The sequence below is a fragment of the Primulina huaijiensis genome, chromosome 12 (genome assembly GCF_012295235.1).
Source record: "Primulina huaijiensis isolate GDHJ02 chromosome 12, ASM1229523v2, whole genome shotgun sequence".
Classification (NCBI taxonomy): domain Eukaryota; kingdom Viridiplantae; phylum Streptophyta; class Magnoliopsida; order Lamiales; family Gesneriaceae; genus Primulina; species Primulina huaijiensis.
In genome coordinates this window covers 18,273,940-18,296,415 of record NC_133317.1, presented here as the reverse complement: position 1 = coordinate 18,296,415, position 22,476 = coordinate 18,273,940, and the positions used below count along the sequence as shown (strand labels likewise).

Here is a 22,476-nt window from a genome sequence, read left to right as displayed (position 1 = left end):
GTGGCAATGGATTCATCTGCCACAACCCACTGTCAACCTCTTCCATTTCCTCGTGTGGATGTACCTGTTCTCTAGCTGCCATCACTAGAAATCAAATTGTTAATCATAACATTTAACAATTACAATCCAGTAATCATCATCACACCTTTCGCACGAAAGCACACGCAACTAAAGAACAATCAATCATACTAAGAAATCATCAAGAACAAGTCAAATGCACAGACACACGCAGATAATATCGCCATCCAACTCCCTCATTACAAACCCAACTCCTAACCATCCCAGACATCTAACATATGCTCTGATACCACCAATTGTGGCGCCCCAAACCTCGTCACGTAATCATACAACATGTGACGTCATATGCATAAAAATTTTCTTTTCAACGACGTAATAATATAATGCATATACGACAAAATAGTGCAATCACCACACTATCTACGTCAGTGTAGCAGAAACAGTATAATAAATACACACATACAACTCAAATACGACAATAAACTATACTGTCTCTATCTACTATAAACTACAGGATTGTTTGACTAGACACACCTAGTCCTTCACCACTATCCTGTCTCACAGCAGAGTCCTGTAACCTGTCCAACAGAAACAGCCCTCAAAGGGTGAGCATACACAACAATCATCATCGTAATACATAACAGTTATATTATCAACAATATAAAATATAACTGAAATGATAATAGAAATACTCCCTTTGCTGTCTCTGGACAATCAAACCACCAACGATATCAACATCATCACTCTCATACTACTGCAACAACAACATCGACGATACGTCGCACCCCAACACCGGCGACAGAAATATCGTCGAACGAACAACATCAACGTGACGTCTCCCAACAAACGACAGCCAACAATATCAACAATAATAAACAACAACAGAGATAATATCAAATAACGAAATACCAGTGATTTATCATCGTTCAACGCAATAGTATTAATCAATACTAAACAATAACCACATATGCTCGTACGTCAACACGTACCTGATAATCGAGTATATATAAAATCTGGCTATCTCTTTGATCCCGAGGATTGTGTTGTATCTAAATAATTCAACAACAATTATCAGATCATTATCACCGTATCAATACAATCATTACAGCCTCAATATGTATAACATCAAATAGCCCAACAACAATTAATTCAACAAAATATAAAACTCGATTATAAATTCTTATCGTTCATCAATTTAATATTCTAGTGTATTTAATTCACATTACTACAATCAAATACATCCTAATTAATTTAACTTCAAATAATAGGCTATTCTACAACATCCATCAAATTACGAAAACTTTGTATCAACGTGTAGCCTATACTTCGTAGACTCCGAATATATAATCAGAATTAATAACAACTGACAAACAACTCCCCAATCTCAATTCAACGATTAAAATCTCTAATTATAATAAATTAGGAATAATTCAAAACAACAACACAATAATCTTCTCTACTTCGTTAAGATCATACACTATTCAAAAATCTTCAATTTCAGTATGATTTAACAATTTATCGGATTTATTCCAGAAATCGACGAATTTTAAACATCACCAAAACTATAAAATTTATACCTCAAATCGAAGACCTCGTGTCAACGATTACAGAACTGAAGTCGGTTCGTCGATTGGATAAACCGATAAGTCGCACGATCGAAAAGAAAACCTGAAACCTATTTTTTCTCCTCTCCTCTCCTCTCCTCTCCTCTCGTTCGTTTCTATCCTCTGTTAATTGAGTTTGGTGGAATTCACAAATCCAATTTAATTTTTTTTTTAATATTATATTATATTATATTATATTAATATTAATATAATAAAATATAATATATAATATTTAACATTTTAACATCGGTATATTCCTTTGGATCAGTCAAACGATCACATTTTCCAAAACTCAAAACATAAAACTTCTATATCTTTGAGTTTTCTATGTTATATCCAAATCTCAAATCATTTAGACTTCATATGAGCAAGATATGTAACTAATTACCATTTTGTCCTTAAAATTAATTCATTATTTTTCAACTTATTTACGAAAATACCATCAAAATAAATAGAATATTTTTTAACTTATTTACAAAAATGCCATCAATATTATTTTATAGTTGTAACATTTACTTAAGGCATTATAGGTAACATGAGGGACAACTTGAGTAGGAAAAGTAGGGACAACATGACCAGTTTCCCTTTGCACGCTGGTTTCATTAACCATATCTGAAACAAACCACGTAATGAGTAAATATGTTTTAAGTTAGTTAGCCAAATATGCTAATTACAAACGAACTCATAAAGATAAAACAGTAACCGAAAAAAGTGTGTTGTTTACAGTATGATTATTGTGCAAAGGAAAACAAAACCAAACCGAGGCCTATAGCGTGTACAGTTTCCTTAAAACAGATTCGTCCCCTCCAGTATGTACTTTGAGGATCGTCTTGGACGTCTGTTTCCCAGGATACACCGGAACAACTAGCAGTGACTTAGCACGAGGCAGTACTACGACGAACTGAAAACGTACCTTTACTTTATCACCGAGATTTAACGGAGGCCAAATGGAAAGTTAACAATATGAAATGCAAAAGAGTGCTTGAAAGAGATAAAATTTTCATGTATTTGAAATGAGGAAATGAACCCGTTATTTATAAGCCTTAAAATGCACACCAAGAGTCATGCAAGATTAATTAACTCAATTAATCTTCTCATTAACTCAAGAATATGAAGAGCCAAAATTCTTCAATTAACTAAAGAATGTGGAGAGCCAAAAACACTCTCACATTCATGAGACATAATTTTTATTCAAACTCTAAATTTGATTCAAATTTCCAATAAAAACAAACAAACAAACAAACAACGACAAACAGATTTGCATTTCATGAATCAGTAGTTCTAGTTAATAATAGCACAACAATTTTATGCAGCCATACTTTTATTTGAAGTTCTTGCTTTAAAAGATAGTATATTGTACAGATACGAACGAAATGAGTAATTGGAGAATTTATGTCAATCATTTTACCTTTGATATAATATTGAATGTGTACCCTCAATTACTACAAGGGAAAATTTGTAGACACTCTCTTTTTCCAAACTCAACTTTCTCCTTTCTCCCTACCCATCTAAAATTTTGTTTTAACTCCTCAATTTTCTAAAATTTTCAAAATCATCCTTAATTCTTATGATTTTTGGTACGTGACATTGTTATACTTATCGAGTCTGTTCTTGAAGATATATAGCCCCAAGACATACAGCTACACAAGGTTTCCAGCCTATTTACCATTATCAAATGATCAATTTTATTTAAAAAAATGGTTCATCATGCTTCCGTATAATAGATCGAACTAATTACCTCTTTGACTAAAGTGTCGTCGGGTTGTATCCACCTGTTTTTATAGACTGCTCCTCATAGCCTAACCACGCAGTCGCAAAAGATGGTTCCTGACGCTTATTTCTTCAACAACACCTAGCACAAACCTGTTTCGTTTCCTACCTCAGGGTGTATAGTAAAGTAGTTCAATATGAAATTAATACATGAGAGGGGCAAAAGCCTTGATTCTTTTATTTAAACATATCAAATATTATTACATAGTAACCTCCTGTAGAGGAGGAAAAATTTGTTTAGCTACTTATAGTAGCCGAAGTGAAAACACACATAAACTTGAAAAATATTACAATGTTTGAAAGAAAACGAAGAGGTTGAATGATGTCTTGGTCTTCCTTCTACCTTCTTATTTATAGAAGCCCTTTGGATTTGATTTTCTGACTTCAAATTCTTGCCATAGCTTTCTTTATTTCCATCCAGCTGTGTTTGGCATTATCTCTTGAGTGGGTTGAGTGGGTGGTTGAATGGTCTCTCCACCTTTTCTTGATTTGTCTCTTTTCTAGATCATTAATCTAGAAATAGTTTGTTATTCTGATCTTATCTCCTGGCATAACCAATAGATATGTGTTTGTATCATATCAGCTGAGATCTCGTTCCATTCTTCTTTTAACAGTTTGTAGAGATCTTTAAAATTCTTCAGCTGCTTTCTTAATGCTTTAATCCGTCTTTTAGAAACCTTAAGATATGTAGCATACATTTTCTTTGGTTCTAAATTTCGGTTTAAATCTTATGTGATTTTCTTTTTCCCATTTATTCTTTATTTATAGTTGTTTGGGTTCAAGTTTTCTTGGTCATTTAGTGGGTTTATCACATGTCAACTATCTCATGTCGAGGAATCTTTTAACTTTTGTAATCCCCAAGGAAAAGTGATGGTATTCAATCCCTAAGTTGAAGGGTTGACTTGAAGACTCGAGATAAGGATCTGGAGTCTCAATTTTTGTTTCAGTCGACTTATCTGGAAATGATCACCACTTAACACTTGTGCTAGGGATATTTGAATCCCCTGCTACAGATATAGAGTCATGTACTCGAAAACTCTCCATTAGAGAAATCAGTGGCTTCTCAATGCCTTGGAGGATAGGCCTTTGTATTACAGACCATAACTGAGTATAAGCCTGTAAACATCCTATGATTCGATCATAGACAATTCTCATCGGCTTGTTGTAGCCTTCCCGCAACTTCTGCGTTTAAGGCCAGCTTGTTGAACTCGTTTTGAAGCATTTCAAGGTATTCTCTTAAATTCCTCTGCATTTTTATGATGGCATCGATATCACAGATGTCCATCTCTTGTTAAAAAATCTGTAAGAATATTTTCATGATATTTTATAATCACAATATCAAAAATATAATTTTGACATAATGCTTGTCATCTTAATAATCTGATTTTCTCAGGTTTAGACTCTATTATATTCCTCAAGAAAGCTTTCACATGTGTATTATCAACTTTTAAAGTAAATTTCCTTGCAAGTAAAAATAATGGCCATTTTCCAAAACCTCTTTTTACTGCATAAAATTCTTTTCGTTGATATGTCATCCTATGGCTTCCGCATCTGAGAAGAGTCTGCATGGCTGTTCTCCTTCTGGTGTGAGCTTGGTTAAAACTGCCCCCACCAATGATCACTGACATTCGTATATAATACCAGATCATCTTCATCCTGTGAAATAGCCATTTTCGAAAGATTTTTACAAATCTCCTTTAGTTGACTAAGTCCTTGTGTATGTTCTTTTGTCCGTATAAATTTTGCATCCTTTTTTAGCAATGGACTAAACATTTTTCTGTATTTTGCTAGATTTTTAATAAACATTACAAGAAAATTAACAACACCTAGAAAACTTTGAAGTTGTGTTTCTTTTCTTTTAGCCCGTTTGAAAAATTTTGCACCTTTTCTACTATATGATCATGCAAAATTATTCCAGACTCATAGATTTATATTCCGAAGAATTCAATATTTCTTGTGACAATGACTGCTTTCTTTTCTGATAGAACCAGTCTTCTTTTTTACAAACATCAGAGAAAATCTCTAAATACTCAATATGTTCTTCCATATTTTTAGATGCGATTAAAACATCATCAATATAGACAAACATAAATTTAAAATAATCTTTAAATAGATTATCCATTTTCCTTTGAAATATCTGAGGTAAATTAGCTAATCTCATTGGTAATACTTCCCAGATATAATGTCCTTGTGGTGTGGAGAAAGCTGTGAATTTCTTACATTTTTCCTGCATCCAAATCTGGTAAAACTCATATTTACAATCAAATTTAGAGAATATCTTTGCATTACGTATGCAACTAATCAGATGTTTTCTACTAGGTATAAAATACTCATCAAACTCCAGAATTGTATTAATTTATTGATAATTAATAACTAATATGAGTTTGTTCCTTTTTATTTCACCATGATTTCTTACCAGAAATCCTGGGCTACTATATGGTGAAATTCCTGCTTTGATTAAACCAAGGTCCAAATATTCTTTGATTATAATCTGCATATCCCTTTGATCCACTATGTTCATTGGGATATGTTTGCAACGGAAAAATTCATACTCTTTACCTTCCTTAATTTTAAAGCAAGCTTTGAGTTGATTTTTATCCCACCATGCCAAGGGATCTTCATCGAAATTTTCTTTGATCCTTTTCTTGACATCCTCTAATGATACCTTTGATTCAAACCTTACCTCATTCTGATGTAGAGATACTTAAGGCATTCTATTTCTTCTGGTTGGAGAGGTTTATCTGCTCTTAATTGGAGCATTGTTTGTCCAAACCTTCTAGAATCCTTCATTTTTTGGTTTAGAAGTTTTCCTTCATCACCACGCTTGCTGCGAAACTGAATTGGCAATTTTCTGTAAAATGCCTCTCGTAGTCGCTGGACTATGATTTTATGATCACAAGGTGTTGTAAATACTAATTTTCTAGTCTCATTTTCTTGAGTAAATGACTTAAACATTTGTAGGAAATTATTTCCTAGCAAAATGTCAGCTCTTGTATCATGAAAATAAATCAGTGGTGTTTTTATCTTATACCAAGGCGTTTGTCCAGCACCTACGATCACGATTTCAGTCATCTTAATCCTTTAACATAAGATTAAAATTCTTCTGGAGAAATATCTTCCAGCAATCTTTGGAAATTCTTCTTCCAAATTATTTGGAAAACTCCTCTTTTTGCTTTATAGATTCCAACACCTGAGTCAATATAAGCAGCAAAGTATTCTGCTTTATATTATTCATATAACATCTTTACTGGAATGTATATCGAGAATGGACTTGTGATCATTGGATTGTCCACATCTTATCTTCCGCCATAAACTTCATTCCATATTCTAGACGTTTTTAAGGTTTATGTTCCTCGAGAAACTCTAGTCCAAGAACCAATCGATCTGGTTCTTTTCCTGGAATTCCTTTGATATGAACTTCTAATTCTCCGATATTGATCATTCCTTGGTAAGTTCCTATCATAGGTTGTTCTAAATAGTATATGGCATTACAAGGAAATTGATTCCTTTCTTCGTAATATCAAATACTATTTCTACTTCCTTCAACCCTTTTGGGCATCTGAGCTTTCCTTTTGTGGAAAAGCTTTTTAGCTCCTGTTGGGTATCTTGGACAAGTGCTTTTCCTCACCTGTAACTTGTAATTCTATTTCCCTGAAAAGATAGTCTTCTTGATTCCAATATAAGACTTTGATTCCTCTATAGAATCGATTTGTCTTGTATTTGGATGTATGTTTCCTGTATTAAGGGAAACTCAACTCTTTCTGGATAAATTGTCTGAGCAACTTTTCCAAATATCTCAGATATTTCAATGAATTCATTTCTAATAAAAAATTCTGAATGATGTGTATTAAATTGAGCATATGAAATTTGATAAGTAATCGAATATGGTATATTACCTTCTTTTATCAGTCTTTTTTCCTTGAAATCCTGATGTAATGTGTCAAAGCTGGCTGAAATCTCGATCTGCTTGGTTGTAAGCTATTCTTGGATAGATTACTCCTACAATATTTCTTACGCAGAGATTTCCTGAGATAGTTCCCAGTATAGAGCCTTGAAGGTTCCACATTCTTTTATCGCATATAGCAATATCAATGGGTGAATCTAGTCCTTCTTTGAAAGTAACTTTTATCATAATTTGGATTGCTCCAATATGAATCGAGAACATGGTTCGTGTCACTTCTATTTTGAGTTTTTGTAATTACTCTTTAATCTCTTCAGAAGAAATTAGTTTCATCTTCATTCTATTTCCTATAAGTTTCATTGGAATTGCCATTTCCTTTCTAGAAACTTTATAGATTAGATGATGTTTTCTGTTTCTTAGGCCTATACTTCCTAAGAATTTTTCTACATGTCCTGCAGAGAAATCCCTGATATCTCTGAAGACTAGGATTTTCTCTTACGATCCTTTGGATCATGTTATGAGATATTGTAGTCTGGCTAAAGAAACCAGACAAATCTTCACGTGTTTCGTGTCGAAACACCTCGTCTTCAGTTAGATTCCGATTCGGCTCCATCAGATTCTTCCTGACTCAAAACTTCTTCTTCATATATACTTTCGTCTGAAACAATATCTTCAAATTGGTATACTTGAATAAGATATTTGTAATAAACTGTTTCTTCAATATCAGGGGTTGGATAGAAGCGTTTAATACCTCTATTTTCATTTTCTGGATAGTTGGTTGAGATATGGCCTCTTTCTCTACATGTCCAGCAATTGCAATCTTTAAAACTTTCATTAGCTCGAGTATGAGCTTTTTTGAAAGTTTTCCTTGTAGGTTTTCTTCATGTACTCGCTGTTTGGGATGATATCCTACTTCTTGATTGTCCACTTCTTTGTCCAGATTTGTAAGATATGGCTTTCTGTCTAGACCATACTGTTCTTGGTCTCCAAGAACTTCTTTCACTTCTAGCATAAGGACGAGTTCTAAAACTTTTCCTCTTATGCCTCTGTGGTTTACTTTCAATAATTGTTGGAAGATCATTTCCTTACAACATAAAGGAGTACGTTTGTTAATACCTCTTAATCGTTTGTAATTCTTTTTTAATGCTGTCAGATGACACCATTCTGCCAATTTTCCTTTGAGAAAAGATATCTAGATTGCCAGAGACATATTCCCTTATTAACATTTCTCTCCACGGACTTGGCATATTGGCGAAGAAAAGTTGCATTGCTATATCTTCTTTAACTCCTGAATTCCATCTATATTTAGTAAATAACATATTGTATTCATCTACTAAACATATATCATGTAATTCAAGACTATACAGAGCTTGAATATATTTATTTTTTTTCTCTGTATCTTGACTGTTAAAATAGTTTACCCCTATAAATTGTGCTTTAAAAAGGGTACTCATTATTCCGGCTATCTCGCTAAGAGATTCTACGGCTAGAACTGATTCTTTGGGTTCCACCGAAGTCATGTCCCAAGCAATTTTAACTGATCCCATAAGACTCATTTTCAGAAGTTTAATGAATCCTTATCTGTTGAGATCAAGTGTTCCTGCTTCGATTCTCATAGCAGATGTCCAATCATCTATGAGAACTTCTCTGTTTTTGAAATCTAATACATCTAGGTTAAGCATAACCACACAATGATGTATAGGTTCTAAAACGGATTCCCCATAGGGTGTTTGGTACAAAAGAATTTGATTCTTCCTTGACCTTGTTCCTGCTGAGTGCGATTCTCCACCAGTATAAAAATCTTGTTGGGATTCTCTTATATTTATATTCTGAGATCCGTTAAATTTGTCTTTCCAAGCAACCGGATAATTTTTTCATTCCCAATGCGTATAACCAATGCTACACAACATGTAAGGGAAGTCGTTTCTCTACTTATGAATTTCAAGAAAACGTTAGATGTCAGTAGCATTGGGTCTTCTCAAGTATTGTATCCCAAATAAGTCAATAACACATCGGAAAAATTTGAACAAGCATTTGATGGAAGTTTTCCAGCACTTCGTAGGTACTTGTAATGGTCAATAGGGGCTCCACATGCCAATTGATGGATAATTGTCGTGCATTTTTTAAGTTGTGACAAACTTTTTTTGCTCGTTGCATCAACCCTTCTCTTAAAATATTCGGAATGACACGAATTCGACTATGCAAAGGAATAAATCCCTTTGCATACGGAATATTCGCCAGAATAATTCATGATCTCAATTCAGATACCTTATTTTATGTGTTCGACCGGAAGTTTTTTGAGCTAGCTCAAGTAGCATTTGTTATTATTGAATTATCAATGACAATATTTCCCCATCTGTACTATCTATCCACTCTTCTTTACAGAATTATTTCGATAGTGAAGTCATTTGTGCTTTAAGATATTTTGGAATAAAAAATGAAGCAAAAAAAAAATCTAAATAAATTGTTGGAAATAATTGCAAGAATTGTGAAATATAATTGTTAGTATCGTGGAGGTGTTTAGAGACAGTGAATAAATTAAACACCTCAAGAAATTTTTTTCTCTTTGAAATTTCTGGTGCTCAAAACTAGTGTGAATAACAATGAGCTAATCTCATTCTGCTGAAGTCGAAAAACAAATTCAGATAAATAGTGTGAAAAATCTCACCGAAATCAATGAATCAAAACTGATAAAAAAAAATAAATAGATGGTAATCGGTAGCAAGAATATAAGTACAAGAAAGCAAATATATAATGACTTGTTCTTTAAAGTTCGAAAGATAAATCATCTTTATGTCTATCCTTCTTGTGTTTCCAAAAAGTTTCACTTGAAAACTTTGATTGTTGCAACACTTTATACAACTCACTTTGATGGGATTTACACAAATGCATACCAAAATTCCTAGTAAACAACCGAGATTTCTGTGAAAGGACTCCTTCTCACAATTACTAAGCTTCACAATTGACAAGAATAGAACTTTTACAAGATAGTGTGAATAATTAGCACAATTATTCCTTCAAAATGATCAGATAAAAATTTCAGCATATGCTTTTGAAATTCAATAGACCTTCGCTTTTTCTTGGAATGAATAAGTCAGTGTTATTGATCGCAAACGGTAGGGTGATTTCCGAGTCTTGAAATGGTCTTATATAGATGACTTGCAACATTCGAATTTGAAAGACTATAATTAGATTGTTACAAGGTCATTTTCAAAAATAGTACTCGGTGTCACACGATCTTTCGTTTTTTTCCAAATATAGTACACAAAATTTAATGTTATGATATACTGATATCTTTTATTTATCTTTATGATATAAACATTATCTGAACTTGAGATATTCTAATAAATGTGTCTTACCATTTAAAGATATTTTAGATATTCTAATAAATGTGTCTTACCATTTAAAGATATTTTTAGAAGTTCGTTGAAACTCCAAATTCGAGTGGTCCGTTGATTTTATTTCTAAGATCGGAAAAAGTACTTAAAAACTTATTGTGTTTTGACTGTTTTCTGATTCCATTGAATTGATGTGATTTGTTTTGTTTATCTATCTAATCACCAAAATTTAATATGATCCAAAAATAATATTTTTATTATTATTTTGAAATTGTATATCTATAATAAAAATTATATACAAAAACTAATTGAAATAAGTCCATAACACTTTCAACCAAATGTTATATATACAATAATTTTATGCAATTCAATAATATCACAAAATTTTTAATCAGATATTAATGTATATATAATTTACCCGAACCCGACCCAAAGAAATTAGGTCATCTTTAAACGACATGATCTACGTGATTTGAATTTCCAATTGTACCCCCATTCAGTTTTTTAATTCTATATACCTTAGTCCTATAAATTCTGACCATCCCGCAAAACCCTAATTTCATAAACTCCCAGCAGCCGCCGGTATCCGCAGCACGGTGAACAGATCGACGAAAGGTAACCCAGATTCGAGTTGTCATAGGTTTAGATGAGCAAATTATATTGCTTTGATTTTTTTACGAGTGTACTGTTTGGGTACTGCGTAGGCTTCAGGACAGTGATGTTGTTTTGAGATTTGTATTTCGTATTGTTTCTGCAATAATTAGTGTTCCTATTAGTAAGTATAGGTTGTTTGTTCTCTTTTCTGCTTGTTTCAGAAATATACCGAATTTTGTTCGGCTTCATTTCTCGAGGGATGGGGGCGTTGAGGGTTAGTAGTCGGAAGAATAAACCTTTTGTTTATTGGGTTGTTTTGTCGTAGGTTATGGCTCCAAAGCAGCCAAACAGCGGCCTATTTGTGGGGCTGAAGAGAGGACATGTTGTCACGCCCAAGGAATTAGCTCCACGCCCATCTGATAGGAAAGGCGTATGTGTTTTTCATGATTTTTCATTCAAATAGATAGTTTTTACTGATTCTGATACCTTGATTTTGTTACATTTTAAAATTATATATAATCCTTGTATCGGATACACCAGAAGCATTGGATTGGTTCAACAAAATGGATTAGTATTTTGGTTGGGCTTGGAAGTGCTATCATTGTAAACTTTCGTTCCAGTTATAGGCATCCATGTTTCTGTATTTGTACTAGTTTGTTTTTTTGTTTCTATTTGTTGGCTTATTTTGTTCACCGAGATTGCATTTTGCGTTATATGCATCCATTTTCTGTACCGATTCTGGTTTGTTTGCTTGTTCTTATTTGTTGACTTGATCTATATTCACTCATTAGAAAACAAGCAAGAGAGTGCATTTTGCAAGGAGCCTCATCAGGGAAGTTGCTGGGTTTGCACCTTATGAGAAGAGGATCACTGAACTTCTTAAAGTTGGAAAGGACAAGCGTGCTTTGAAGGTTGCAAAGCGAAAATTGGGTACTCACAAGAGGGCAAAAAGGAAGAGAGAGGAGATGGCTAGCGCACTCAGGAAGATGAGGTAATTTCCTTGGTTGACATACTTCTGATCCGCTTTTATCACACATTTTCTTTTTGCATCCTACTAAAGAATTATGAGGCTCAGTGAAAACTTGATTTCGATTTTTGAGTTATATTTCTACATGTGATTTTTTTATTAATTGTTGGATATAGATAGATATAAATAATCCTGTGATTCATTCTTCCTTGAGACTAAATGGTACGTGCAATTGTGCAGGGCTGCTGGAGGTGGTGACAAGAAGAAGTGAAATCTGTTCTTAGGTTTGCTGTTGAAGCAAAATTGGTCATTTATCGTAAATTTTGATTAGAACACTTCGATACAGCCTGTCTTATTTTGGTTCGACTTTAAGTTGAAACTTGTGATACAAATTTGCGTTGTTGGTTAATTTTTTACTTGAAATTGCTTTCATGTATTGATGCCAGACAAATCCACCTCGCATCTTTATTTTCCAGATAATACAACTCCTTGTCTCTCTAAGAAGCTTTTGGACTTGAACAAGAAGCTTTTAATTGCCGTTCTTCATAAGATATGCTAGATTCCCGAAGTTTAATCACCGAAAAAACGCTATTCCCGACTCGAACATTTGATCTTCCGACAACTCATACTACATCACAATAACCTAGATAGAGACGCTACGAATCCGAATGGCAGAAATAAACTTTTCAAGTCGGTCTCATCACATATAGTATCTCAGTACATATAGTAAAGTGTTACAACTTGACAACATCCTCTACAGAAGGTGCTCTCCATTATAACGTTATTCTCTTAAATCAGTTTTATTCTATGCTACTCTTTCTTATTCTGACGAGCCATAAAACTACTTGTGAAAAGAGCCGAAAGGCAGTAACAAAGCAGTTGGCGGTGCAAAACTGATACCCCAAAAATGAAATTGAACAGCACAACACAAAATCAAGCCTTGAACTTTTGAGACAACCTTTCAACCCCATCTTTCCAATCTCCAGCAACTCGCTTTGCCCCTTCCGAGACGGATGAAGCAAATCCTACGGAACCGCGTTGCATACCTTGTAAAGAGACATTCAAGTTTGATTTAGCAGTGTTTTTAAGCTCTCCAACTCGTTTACCAACCTTCAAGGTCTTCTCTTTCAAAATTGATATCAAGGACACAATCCGCTCGATAATTTTGTTTATTGTGTTCTTGCAATTCCCACTCACTCGGGCTGCCATTGTCCTAAGTTTGTCCACCAAGTTGTCAGACCTTTCAAAGGTTCCTTCGACTGAGGACTGTTTACCAGTATCAAGCCATGGGACTCCAGTGTCTTCTTCCTCTCGCAGATCATTATCGACTACTACTTTTATGCCTCGACTCTCCCAGCGGTTTCTAGCCTCTTCCAAAGCCTTTGCTTGCTCCCTTGCCCTCTTCATCTCATCTTCTGCCCATGCTCTGTACAAAATAGAGACAGGCACAAATAGAGAGAATAAGAATTATATGCTTCTGCATTTCCTTGTCTTTTGATATAATTTTTAAACAAATAATTATATTATCTTCTCGTTCGGTTATTGCGAAAAATAAAAACAAAACTATAAAGTCAACTTCCAAAGACAAGAAATCAGAACCAAAATGGAACCAAATCCCTCAATCGTCATCTGAAATAAAATATAAAACACCAACTTAAAAATAACAGTGGAATAAACTTTTTTACCTGGCCATGGACAAGGCCTTCCGCTCAACTTCCAGTTCGTATTGTAGCCGGGCTATCTCCTGGTTTTCAGTTTCTGCATCTCTCCGAAGTTTGCTTACTCTTTCTTTTTCATGTGAAACCTCCACCCTATCAGACGTAAGGGTCTGCAACTGTTCCTCTACCTCCCGTCTCAGCCTGGAAAGCATTTCCATTTCAGAATCAACAGCAGCACGGTCCTTCATTAGCGCAAGATTTCTTTCCTCTCGCTCAGCCCTCAATAGCTCCACTTCTCGTCTAGCTTCCTCAGCCAATTTCTGAACAGCATCAATCTTTTCCTTTTCCTGAAAAAGTTCCTTCTCATTACTTGCATTGAGATCCTTCTCGACTTGAGCAATTAGAGCATTATGCGCAGCAACCGCATTTTCTGCCATTGATTCAGCCTCAATACGTGCAAGTTCATCACTAACCACAGTAGCAGCATCACCAGTTGAAAGAGCAATGGCAGCTTGGGCTTTTGTCACTGGCTTTTCTGGCTGGAAAAGTCTTGTATAACCTGTTATGTAGCGAAGCATATTAACTCAACATTTAAGAGAGCACTGCCAGAAGAAGATAACATATCACATTGAAGAAACTAACCGAATGCCAGGGTTATAATGCCCTGCTCTCCGGCTGCTAAGTCAGCTACCAGTGCAGGCCATGCATCTAGGTTAATCTTGTCAATATCCATAAAACCCGATAACTGCTGCAAGGTCTACTTCCAGCAAAAGACAAGCTTCTTTATCAAATTAATCAGCTATATCAGTGCTATCTACGATAGGCAAATCAAGTTAAATATTAAATTCTAATCACCTTTCTATCGACAACGGGTAGTTGCCTTTTCTCCAAAGCCAATTTCCAACTCACAAGATCCTGGCGAGATAAAGGACTGCAACGCATTTTATCAATAGGTGACAACTAAAATTACCAGGAAGCTCATTCTTTAGAACAGAACAATTTTGTGTTAAAATTCAGAAAAATACAAGGGGGTTGAGTTTAAAATGAGCAGCACCAAGTATAAACACACTGAGTTGGAAAACAATTCAAAGAACGTTCCAGTTAACCCACCCATGAACACAGAGAACCATGTAATATTTAGGATGTTAGATATAAAAAAATTAAAGGGAACAAATATTTGAGCAAGTACCAAAAAAATCAATTAATCCTCACAAACAAATTATGCAGATCTCATACAATAACTGATTGTGGAACGCCCGAAAATCAGTCCATGTAAACCACATGTGCATGAAAATTATTTAAATTGCTTATTTATTTTATTTAATTAATTTTAAATGCTTAAATGATATATTTTTATATGATTAAATGTTTAATTGCATGATCTGACATGATTTCATGAAATGAATGATTTTTTTTCCGGATATTCCATATTAGGCCGGGGAAAAGAAACCGGGGAAGACTAAGATTAAATATTTTCGATAAACATTTTTAAGACTTAATAATATGATTAAATATAATTAAATTTTTCTAAAAATGCTGGAATTCAAATTATTTTATGAAACTTGTTTTATTTTATTTGAGAAGTCGGTTTTGGACAAATGATAGACTTTTGTAGATCCGAAAGCGATTATTTTCGAAAAAGTTTTTACTCAACGATTTTTCTACAATATAATGGGCATTATTGGCCTAAATTAAGCAAGAATAGTAGGCCTAATTATTTTCAAAACAAGAGTTTTAAAAGTCCAAAACTCTACACTCCTAAAACACCTAAAATTTTAAACAAAACAAAACCCTATTCCTAAGTACTACAGCAGCCGTTCACTTCAACACACAACCACACACAAATTTTCGAAAATTTGAAAGCAAATATCTAAAGTTATTCGTCGACCGTTCGTTCTTTGCAACCCGAACCAACGATCGAATATTCGAGTGTTTTTAAAGCAAAGGCACGTTTCTAAACTTTCTTTTTGCGCCATTCAAATCATATAATGCATGATTTACGTTTTTAAGCCTGAAAATTATTTAGATCAAAATATGCAACGTTTAAGGGCTTATTTTCAACGTTTTTGATAATTTTACGCTTGTTTGAAACATGTTATGAATTCTAAGGACAAGCTGCCGTTAGGAAGCGTTTAGGGACGGGAAAAGTGTCGTTCAGGGACGATACGAAGGATGGACATGATCAAGAGGAGCCGTGCATGGGTAAGGGATAGAGGCTAGGGTTTGAGGGACTTGCATGGGTTTATGGCTCGGCTAGGAGGGGTAGCGCACCTGGGCTCGGCCAGGGCTCGGCGTCGGCTGTGTTGAGGGGCTAGGAAGAGTCCTAGGGCGGCTGGACACTGCTGTACTCAGAAGGGAGGCAAAAACCGTAGGCTTTAGGGTGAAGAGACGCGTGCGGCTCGGCCTGGGTGCAGGGGCGTGCGTGGGTGGTGGCTCGAGGCTGGTCAGAAGGGGGCGGCTAGGGTCCTAGAAGAGTCCTAGGCATTGGGGATGGTGGTCCGCGTCGAGGGAGGCCGCAACCGAGAGAGTGCAGGCTGTGCATGGGGTGTTCGAGGGATAGGGACTACGCGCGTGGTCTAGGGATGGTCAGTATGGTCCAGGGTCGTTCAGGAGGAATCCAGCAGGGACTGGTGTCTGTGGCCCAAGATCAGGGGCGTAGGACAGTATGGGCAAAGCTGGGCTTATGCCCTGCAGATATTTTTCATATTTAAAGCCTAGGTATACGTGTTTAAAGCACATTTCACAAAAAACAAAAAAAAAATGCATTTAATTTTAAAGTCCAATTAATGTTTAAAGCCCAATTTAAATGGGTAATTAAATGTGTAGATTTAAAGCCCAATTCAGAGGGTTATTACGTGTAGATTGTTACAAATATTTAATTTTGACTCTTCCAGTTTCTACAGCAACTACAGAACGAGCTTTTTCAGGGATGAAACTCATTAAGACGCCACTTCGTAATAAAATGGAAAATGACCTTTTGGCCAATACCATGGTTGTTTATATAGAGAGGGATATTGCTCTGGATATTGATATAGAATTTATCATAAACAAGTTTGATGGATTGAAAAATCGCAAAATTCGGCTTAAATAAGAATTCGGTATGTTCCTTTTAACTTCTTTTTTATTTCTATTATAAGAAGTTCAAATTAATATTTAAAAATATTCTGCCCACCGGAAAAATTAATTCTGGCTACGCCACTGCCCAAGATGGCTCGATGGTGGTTCGGGGTAATTGGTGTGTGGCTTGTATAGGTTGAAAGTGGCTCGATCATGGCTTAGAGAAGGGAAGGGTTCGAACCATGGGTCCACGGGGGTTGGTTCGTGGCTCACGGGGTAGTTTAGGGACGAAAAGTCTATGGTTTAAATTTGGTAAAAAAATATTAAGCTTTGAAATTATTCGGACTTAAAACACTTCACGGTTTAGTTATTAAGTCATTAAATCGAAAGGCTCGTGTTTACGTCTAATAAAATTATTAGAAGTCAAACTTAAGCTTATATGACGGTTAGGTATAGATTCGATTCGATAAAAGTAAGAAAAAATCAAAATTGAGAAGTTTCAGGTCCAAGAGTAAAATGGTCATTTTAAGTCCCAGGTAGTTCGAAAGGTCTGGCAGTGTCACGAAGAATCTTAATACATGCTAAATGATATTTTAAAACTTTTACACTGAAAATAGGATATTTTTATGATATATACAAAGGCTGCACGATTTTCCCAAAATGCTATTTTTACGATTTTTAAGGACGCGATATTTTATAATAAAATGAAAGGAAAAATATTTTGAAGGATGTGAATTGACTGTGACATGGAGGATATGTGAGGGATCCGTTTTAAGAAGGAATGGTGAGCTTACAAATGGGAATATCGTGAGAGAAAAGACCCTAGAGACAGCCCGTTTACGAGAGAAGGCCCCAGAGGAAACCCAAGATCGTATTTCCATATTTGGCCACGGCTCAGTGATGAGACTTGCTAACACCCCGCCCCCAGGTACTTGGTGTATATAGACTGATCAGTCGACTACAGAATGACATGATAAAAGATAGTCACTTTCAAGGATCAAACTTCACCCAAAATGATACACGATGATGAAAAGCTTTATGATTTAATGATTTATGATTATTTACGCTTACGAGTTTTATGCCAGCTTATTTAAATAAAAGTATGATTTTAAACACATTCGCCTATATATGTATTATTCATTTCGTATAGTTAGAACGTACTGAGTCATTAGACTCACTAGGTTTGGATGGTTGCAGGGGAGGATGATTTTGAGGGATGCGCTGACGCTTGATTGGATCGGGTCCGGCAGTACACTCCTGAGGGACTTTTATTTTCCGCACTACTACACTTAAGTTTAAAGTTTTAAATTAAATTTTTGAGGATTATGTTAGTAAAGATGTTATGCTATGGTTTTGAAATTTTAATGTTGAGTTTTCGTTTAAATTGACGTATGATTTTATGGTTGACGAATTATGGATTTTTATGCATTTGAGATTTTTAAATATTAGTTTATTTATGATGGATTGTTTCAAAGTTTAGAGGAAAACGTTTTTAAAAAAAATTTAGTATTTATTATATTTTAAAGTTAAAAAAGAAAGGATGTTTCAGATTGTCTTCTTAGTATTCATAAATTTATAGTACATTGCTATAAAAGTAAATTTTATCTTCAAGAGAACAGTAACCTAATGGCAGGATGACAGTAGGCTCATGGGAAATATGCACACCTTTCAGGAAAGAATAATAAAGGACTTGGGTATTCATCTAGAGATGACTGCATGTCGTGCCTTGAAAGCTTGCTGGCAATAAGTCCAGCTTCGGCCAAGCCTAACAAAAGCCAAACTCATTTAGAAGATAATGCAACATACCAAAATATATAATTTTATGAGAACTTTTAAAACAGTATCCAAAGTCAAGTTTTCACCTTGAATTGATGGGAAATCAGGGTCATCTGGTTTAATGTCATCAAATGCAAGTTCAGAAATATTTTCAATGTACATAGCAGGGTAGACTTTCGACGTTGTGCTCCTAGGATAAAATCAATAAATTATAACGCACAGCCATATCATTCCACCCGTAATATTTTAACAGGATGTGAATATCTCATATGACACTCAATAAAGAAAGACTCATTACCTGGTAAGAATACCGCTCGCTACGACCAACCAACGCGCATACTCTCGGCGGGTACATAAATCTCCAGGTTGAACATCATCTTCAATCACCTAGAAGAGCTACGGAATTAAAAATGGGGTTTCAAATCTTCACACAAGAATTTACATTTACAGCTCAATCTCTAGATCATCGGAAAGATCATCATAGTATTAAGATTATGACGATCTTGTGTGTGAGTGTGCGCATGCGCAAGCCACTGTGAGCTGGCATTAGATTGGTTTTTTCTCTCTTTTTTGGCTTCTTGAACATTTCTCGACAGGAGCTAGTTGAAAAAGCACGTGGCACAACCAGAAACCAAAAAACGAAAGAAGAAACTGCAGTTTTGAACTTAAGGGGTATGCAATGTATATAGCCCAAATGAATAATAGCTGGAGTAGTTAGAAACATACCTTCAAATCTTTTAAAGCGGATAATGCCAGACTTTGGAGTTGATCAACAGCAGCTGGAACCAAAACCTTTCCTGGTGGAGCCTGCAGAGCTGTAGAGACAACAGATGGAGCAGGTATGCCAGCTGAAGTGAAAAAAATTCCAGGATTTGTAGAAACAAAAAAGGATCTGTTAACATTGATATCATTATAATAATTTTCGTGCAGTTCATTTCCAAATTGATTGGCTATTTCCGGCACCGAGGACACTCCAGCTGAGCCAATGATGTTTAAATTTTCCAGATATTTATCATCTCCATCAACAGAAACTCCCAAATTTTTATCTGAGTGAGCACCCACTGTCAAAAGTTTATTTCCCGTATCAACATCCCCTGTTGAAGGCAAGCTTCTGGACTCCTCATATTCTTCAGGGATAGTGTTTAATTCAACGGCGTCATCCACCAGTGACTCAACTGAACTAGAGAGCCCATTTGGATAGTCAGCAACATTTTCCGGCCTACTATCCAATATAGATGGGACCAAGATTTTGGCATCAACATGATTATCTGATTTTGGTACGCTGGTACTTTCAGCAGCTAGGGTAACATCGAGACGGTCCTCTGCTTTTGGTTCATTAGTATTATCATTAGCTGGGCTGCCATTTTTAGTATGAATGCTCGGCACAACGAAGGAATCATTGGCTTCAACAGAAACTAAAACGCCAGTAAGAGCTGATTCCTTTTGGGCAGCTTTTTCATTGGAGTGAATATTAGTGAGATCAACAACCTCAGATGACTGACTAGCACCCACATCATCACTAATGCTAGTTTCATTAGCTTCACTATTTTCTTTATGCAAAAGAAGATCCTTGTTTGTACCTGTTTTACTTTCTTCACTTTCACTTTGCAGTATCTCAACTTTCTCCTCACTTTTCTCCTCTCCAAAGCTATCCTGGTGATTATCAGAGGATAGTGACTCCGCTTGTTGTGTTGTCAAGGGACCCATTTGTTGTTTAACTTCTGTAAAATAAAGATCATGAACTCAAAATTTTGAAGTACTGAATTATTTTATTCATTAAAAGAAACATAAGCTCTAGACACACAGATGTACTCAACTAACATGAAAATGTGGCAAAGACATACCTTTATTTTTTAAAATATTACAAAATTCAAAAGAAATCAATTGTGAATGTCACTCTGAGGAGCCTTTGTTTTAAAGACGTGTTCTTAATCATTGTCTAATAGATTTTGTCAAAGAAGCAACACCTCACAGATCATAATTAAGAGATTCCACTGATCTATACAGGCCCAAATTTCACACGACAAAATCTAGACAACCAAGGTGTGAAAGAAAAATTACTCACTTGAAGTGGTTCTATTGCTTATAGACAATGCAGTAAATGTGAGGCCTGCAACCAAAAGAATCCCGGCAGCTCCAGCTCCCAGTATTCCTGAAAGCAAACTACGAAACATGAGTTATTAGTCTATAATGACACTCGTCAATGGCAGAAATTTTAATTGCAACAATAAACGAGACATAAATAACGCCCAATCATTCCCTAATTTATGCATATATCTTATTTTTTTTAACAATTTTTAACTTCTAATCAGACAATTTCGTATAGTAGATTCCAAGAAACGCTCTATCACGTCTACTAAACCTCTATACAACCAAAAAGGGCTAATTCAACAGTCACATTTCATATACATATGTACCAGGAAGGTGACAGGAAATGTGAAATCCAGAATAGCTGATATCCCTTGCATTTCATTATTGCACAAAAACAACCATAATTTGATATTGTTGCATTGCAAATGAACATATCGAAAGTTCTTCTAGTTTAAGTATAAAAACTTATGTACGTATCAAACAAATAAATAAAAAAATCGAAAAAAGGTTCTTACCGACTAAAGATTGCTTGCGCCGCGAATTTCCGGGCTGCAGTTCCCCATCAGCATTGGCCCAGCCAGAGAAATCTTCAGACGAAGACTTAGAATTCATCCACGAAGAAACCTGAGTCCGACGTCGTTCCAATCCATAGCCGTTCACCCCACTGCTCCTCACCACCACCCACACCAAGTTCACACGACGCCGGTCAAGCTCCGAAAAGCGCGAGCGGAGAAACGCCGACGGGGGTTTCCGGCGGTTGAATGAGAATTTGAGCTGAAAAGAACTCGGACAAAAGGCCGTCGAGGTAATCAAAGCATTCATCTTAACGATTCCTTCAAATTTCAATCCGAAGTGAAATGGAACAGCAAATCGCTGCTAATAGCTGGGGATAATCTTCGTGCGCCTCTCAATTATTGAATCTTGGATGCGAATTCCGGAAGGGAGCTGAACCTGAACCAGAACCTGAACCAGAACGATAATTAGGGTTTTTTTTACCAGAATTTAGGGTTTACACAGTATCTGGCATGTAAACTTTACGCTATGTATCTTTTATCCAACGGACAAGAAGAACAGCGCGGCGATTTCTAGATGAACTGGTTGGGTACGCAGCCACAAGCCACAGAACACAGAATATGATGACATTAATTTATTATGAAAAAACAAAATTCAAAAAATCGAAATAATTAAACTAAGTAATGGATTTAAAATACATTTTAAAAAATCTGAATATTATGATTTATTTAGTATGCTCAATTTTAATAATTAAACAAACTCCTATCATTATTATTAGCTTAAATTAGTTCTATCGATTAGTGTAAATAAATTAAAATGAGTAAATTAGGATTATGATTTCTCTATGACCTAAATTTTTAGTTTGAATTCCCAAATTTTGACAAAATAATTAAAAATATTTTTGATGTTATAATTGGGTCAGAAATAGTATCAAAACATAGGTAAAATTATTTCAAACATATAATGTCATTGTATTTACTTGAAGTTACTTAATTAGTCATGGTAATAGACGATGAGATTCTCCTATTTTTAGCATAGATATATCATAAACACAAATGTAGGATTTTACTCATCAACATCTACAAGATAGAGATGTGGGATTTAGCTACCAAAGTTGGTTGATTTAACTACACAAGGGATCAACTAGCTTGTGTCTTCTTGCTCACTCATGATGAGGGTCAAGACCTGA

At 35.2% G+C, this 22,476-nt stretch overlaps 2 protein-coding genes across 3 annotated transcripts; one reads left to right on the top strand and one right to left on the bottom strand.

Moving 5' to 3' along the window:
• Positions 1 to 11,126: 11,126 nt before the first annotated feature.
• Positions 11,127 to 12,624, top strand: LOC140990525 (large ribosomal subunit protein eL36y-like). The gene is made up of 4 exons (XM_073460250.1): positions 11,127 to 11,246; positions 11,551 to 11,655; positions 12,017 to 12,216; positions 12,433 to 12,624. The coding sequence occupies exons 2-4, from the start codon at positions 11,554 to 11,556 to the stop codon at positions 12,461 to 12,463; spliced, it is 333 nt and encodes a 110-aa protein (XP_073316351.1). The 5' UTR covers positions 11,127 to 11,246; positions 11,551 to 11,553; the 3' UTR covers positions 12,464 to 12,624.
• Positions 12,625 to 12,840: 216 nt separating this feature from the next.
• Positions 12,841 to 21,928, bottom strand: LOC140990524 (uncharacterized). 2 transcript variants are annotated; one of them, XM_073460248.1, is made up of 11 exons: positions 21,813 to 21,928; positions 21,290 to 21,725; positions 20,749 to 20,835; positions 19,410 to 20,404; positions 18,982 to 19,070; positions 18,770 to 18,873; positions 18,573 to 18,672; positions 14,706 to 14,781; positions 14,493 to 14,607; positions 13,878 to 14,409; positions 12,841 to 13,618 (listed from the first exon to the last, which is right to left on the bottom strand). In XM_073460248.1, the coding sequence occupies exons 2-11, from the start codon at positions 21,594 to 21,596 to the stop codon at positions 13,126 to 13,128; spliced, it is 2,898 nt and encodes a 965-aa protein (XP_073316349.1). In that variant the 5' UTR covers positions 21,597 to 21,725; positions 21,813 to 21,928; the 3' UTR covers positions 12,841 to 13,125. The 2 variants fall into 2 exon arrangements, with proteins under 2 accessions (XP_073316349.1, XP_073316350.1); XM_073460249.1 differs by lacking the exon at positions 21,813 to 21,928 and having other exon boundaries at positions 20,749 to 20,846; positions 21,290 to 21,449.
• Positions 21,929 to 22,476: the final 548 nt, after the last annotated feature.

Excerpts from the sequence above, each read along its gene's own strand:
- LOC140990525 (XM_073460250.1), top strand. The coding sequence starts at position 11,554 with ATGGCTCCAAAGCAGCCAAACAGCGGCCTATTTGTGGGGCTGAAGAGA. Across the intron at positions 11,656-12,016 it reads GCCCATCTGATAGGAAAGGC|AAAACAAGCAAGAGAGTGCA; the intron begins GTATGTGTTTTT and ends TTCACTCATTAG. Across the intron at positions 12,217-12,432 it reads AGCGCACTCAGGAAGATGAG|GGCTGCTGGAGGTGGTGACA; the intron begins GTAATTTCCTTG and ends GCAATTGTGCAG.
- LOC140990524 (XM_073460248.1), bottom strand. The coding sequence starts at position 21,596 with ATGAATGCTTTGATTACCTCGACGGCCTTTTGTCCGAGTTCTTTTCAG. Across the intron at positions 18,874-18,981 it reads GCGAGCGGTATTCTTACCAG|GAGCACAACGTCGAAAGTCT; the intron begins GTAATGAGTCTT and ends ATTTTATCCTAG. Across the intron at positions 14,608-14,705 it reads TACCCGTTGTCGATAGAAAG|ACCTTGCAGCAGTTATCGGG; the intron begins GTGATTAGAATT and ends TGCTGGAAGTAG.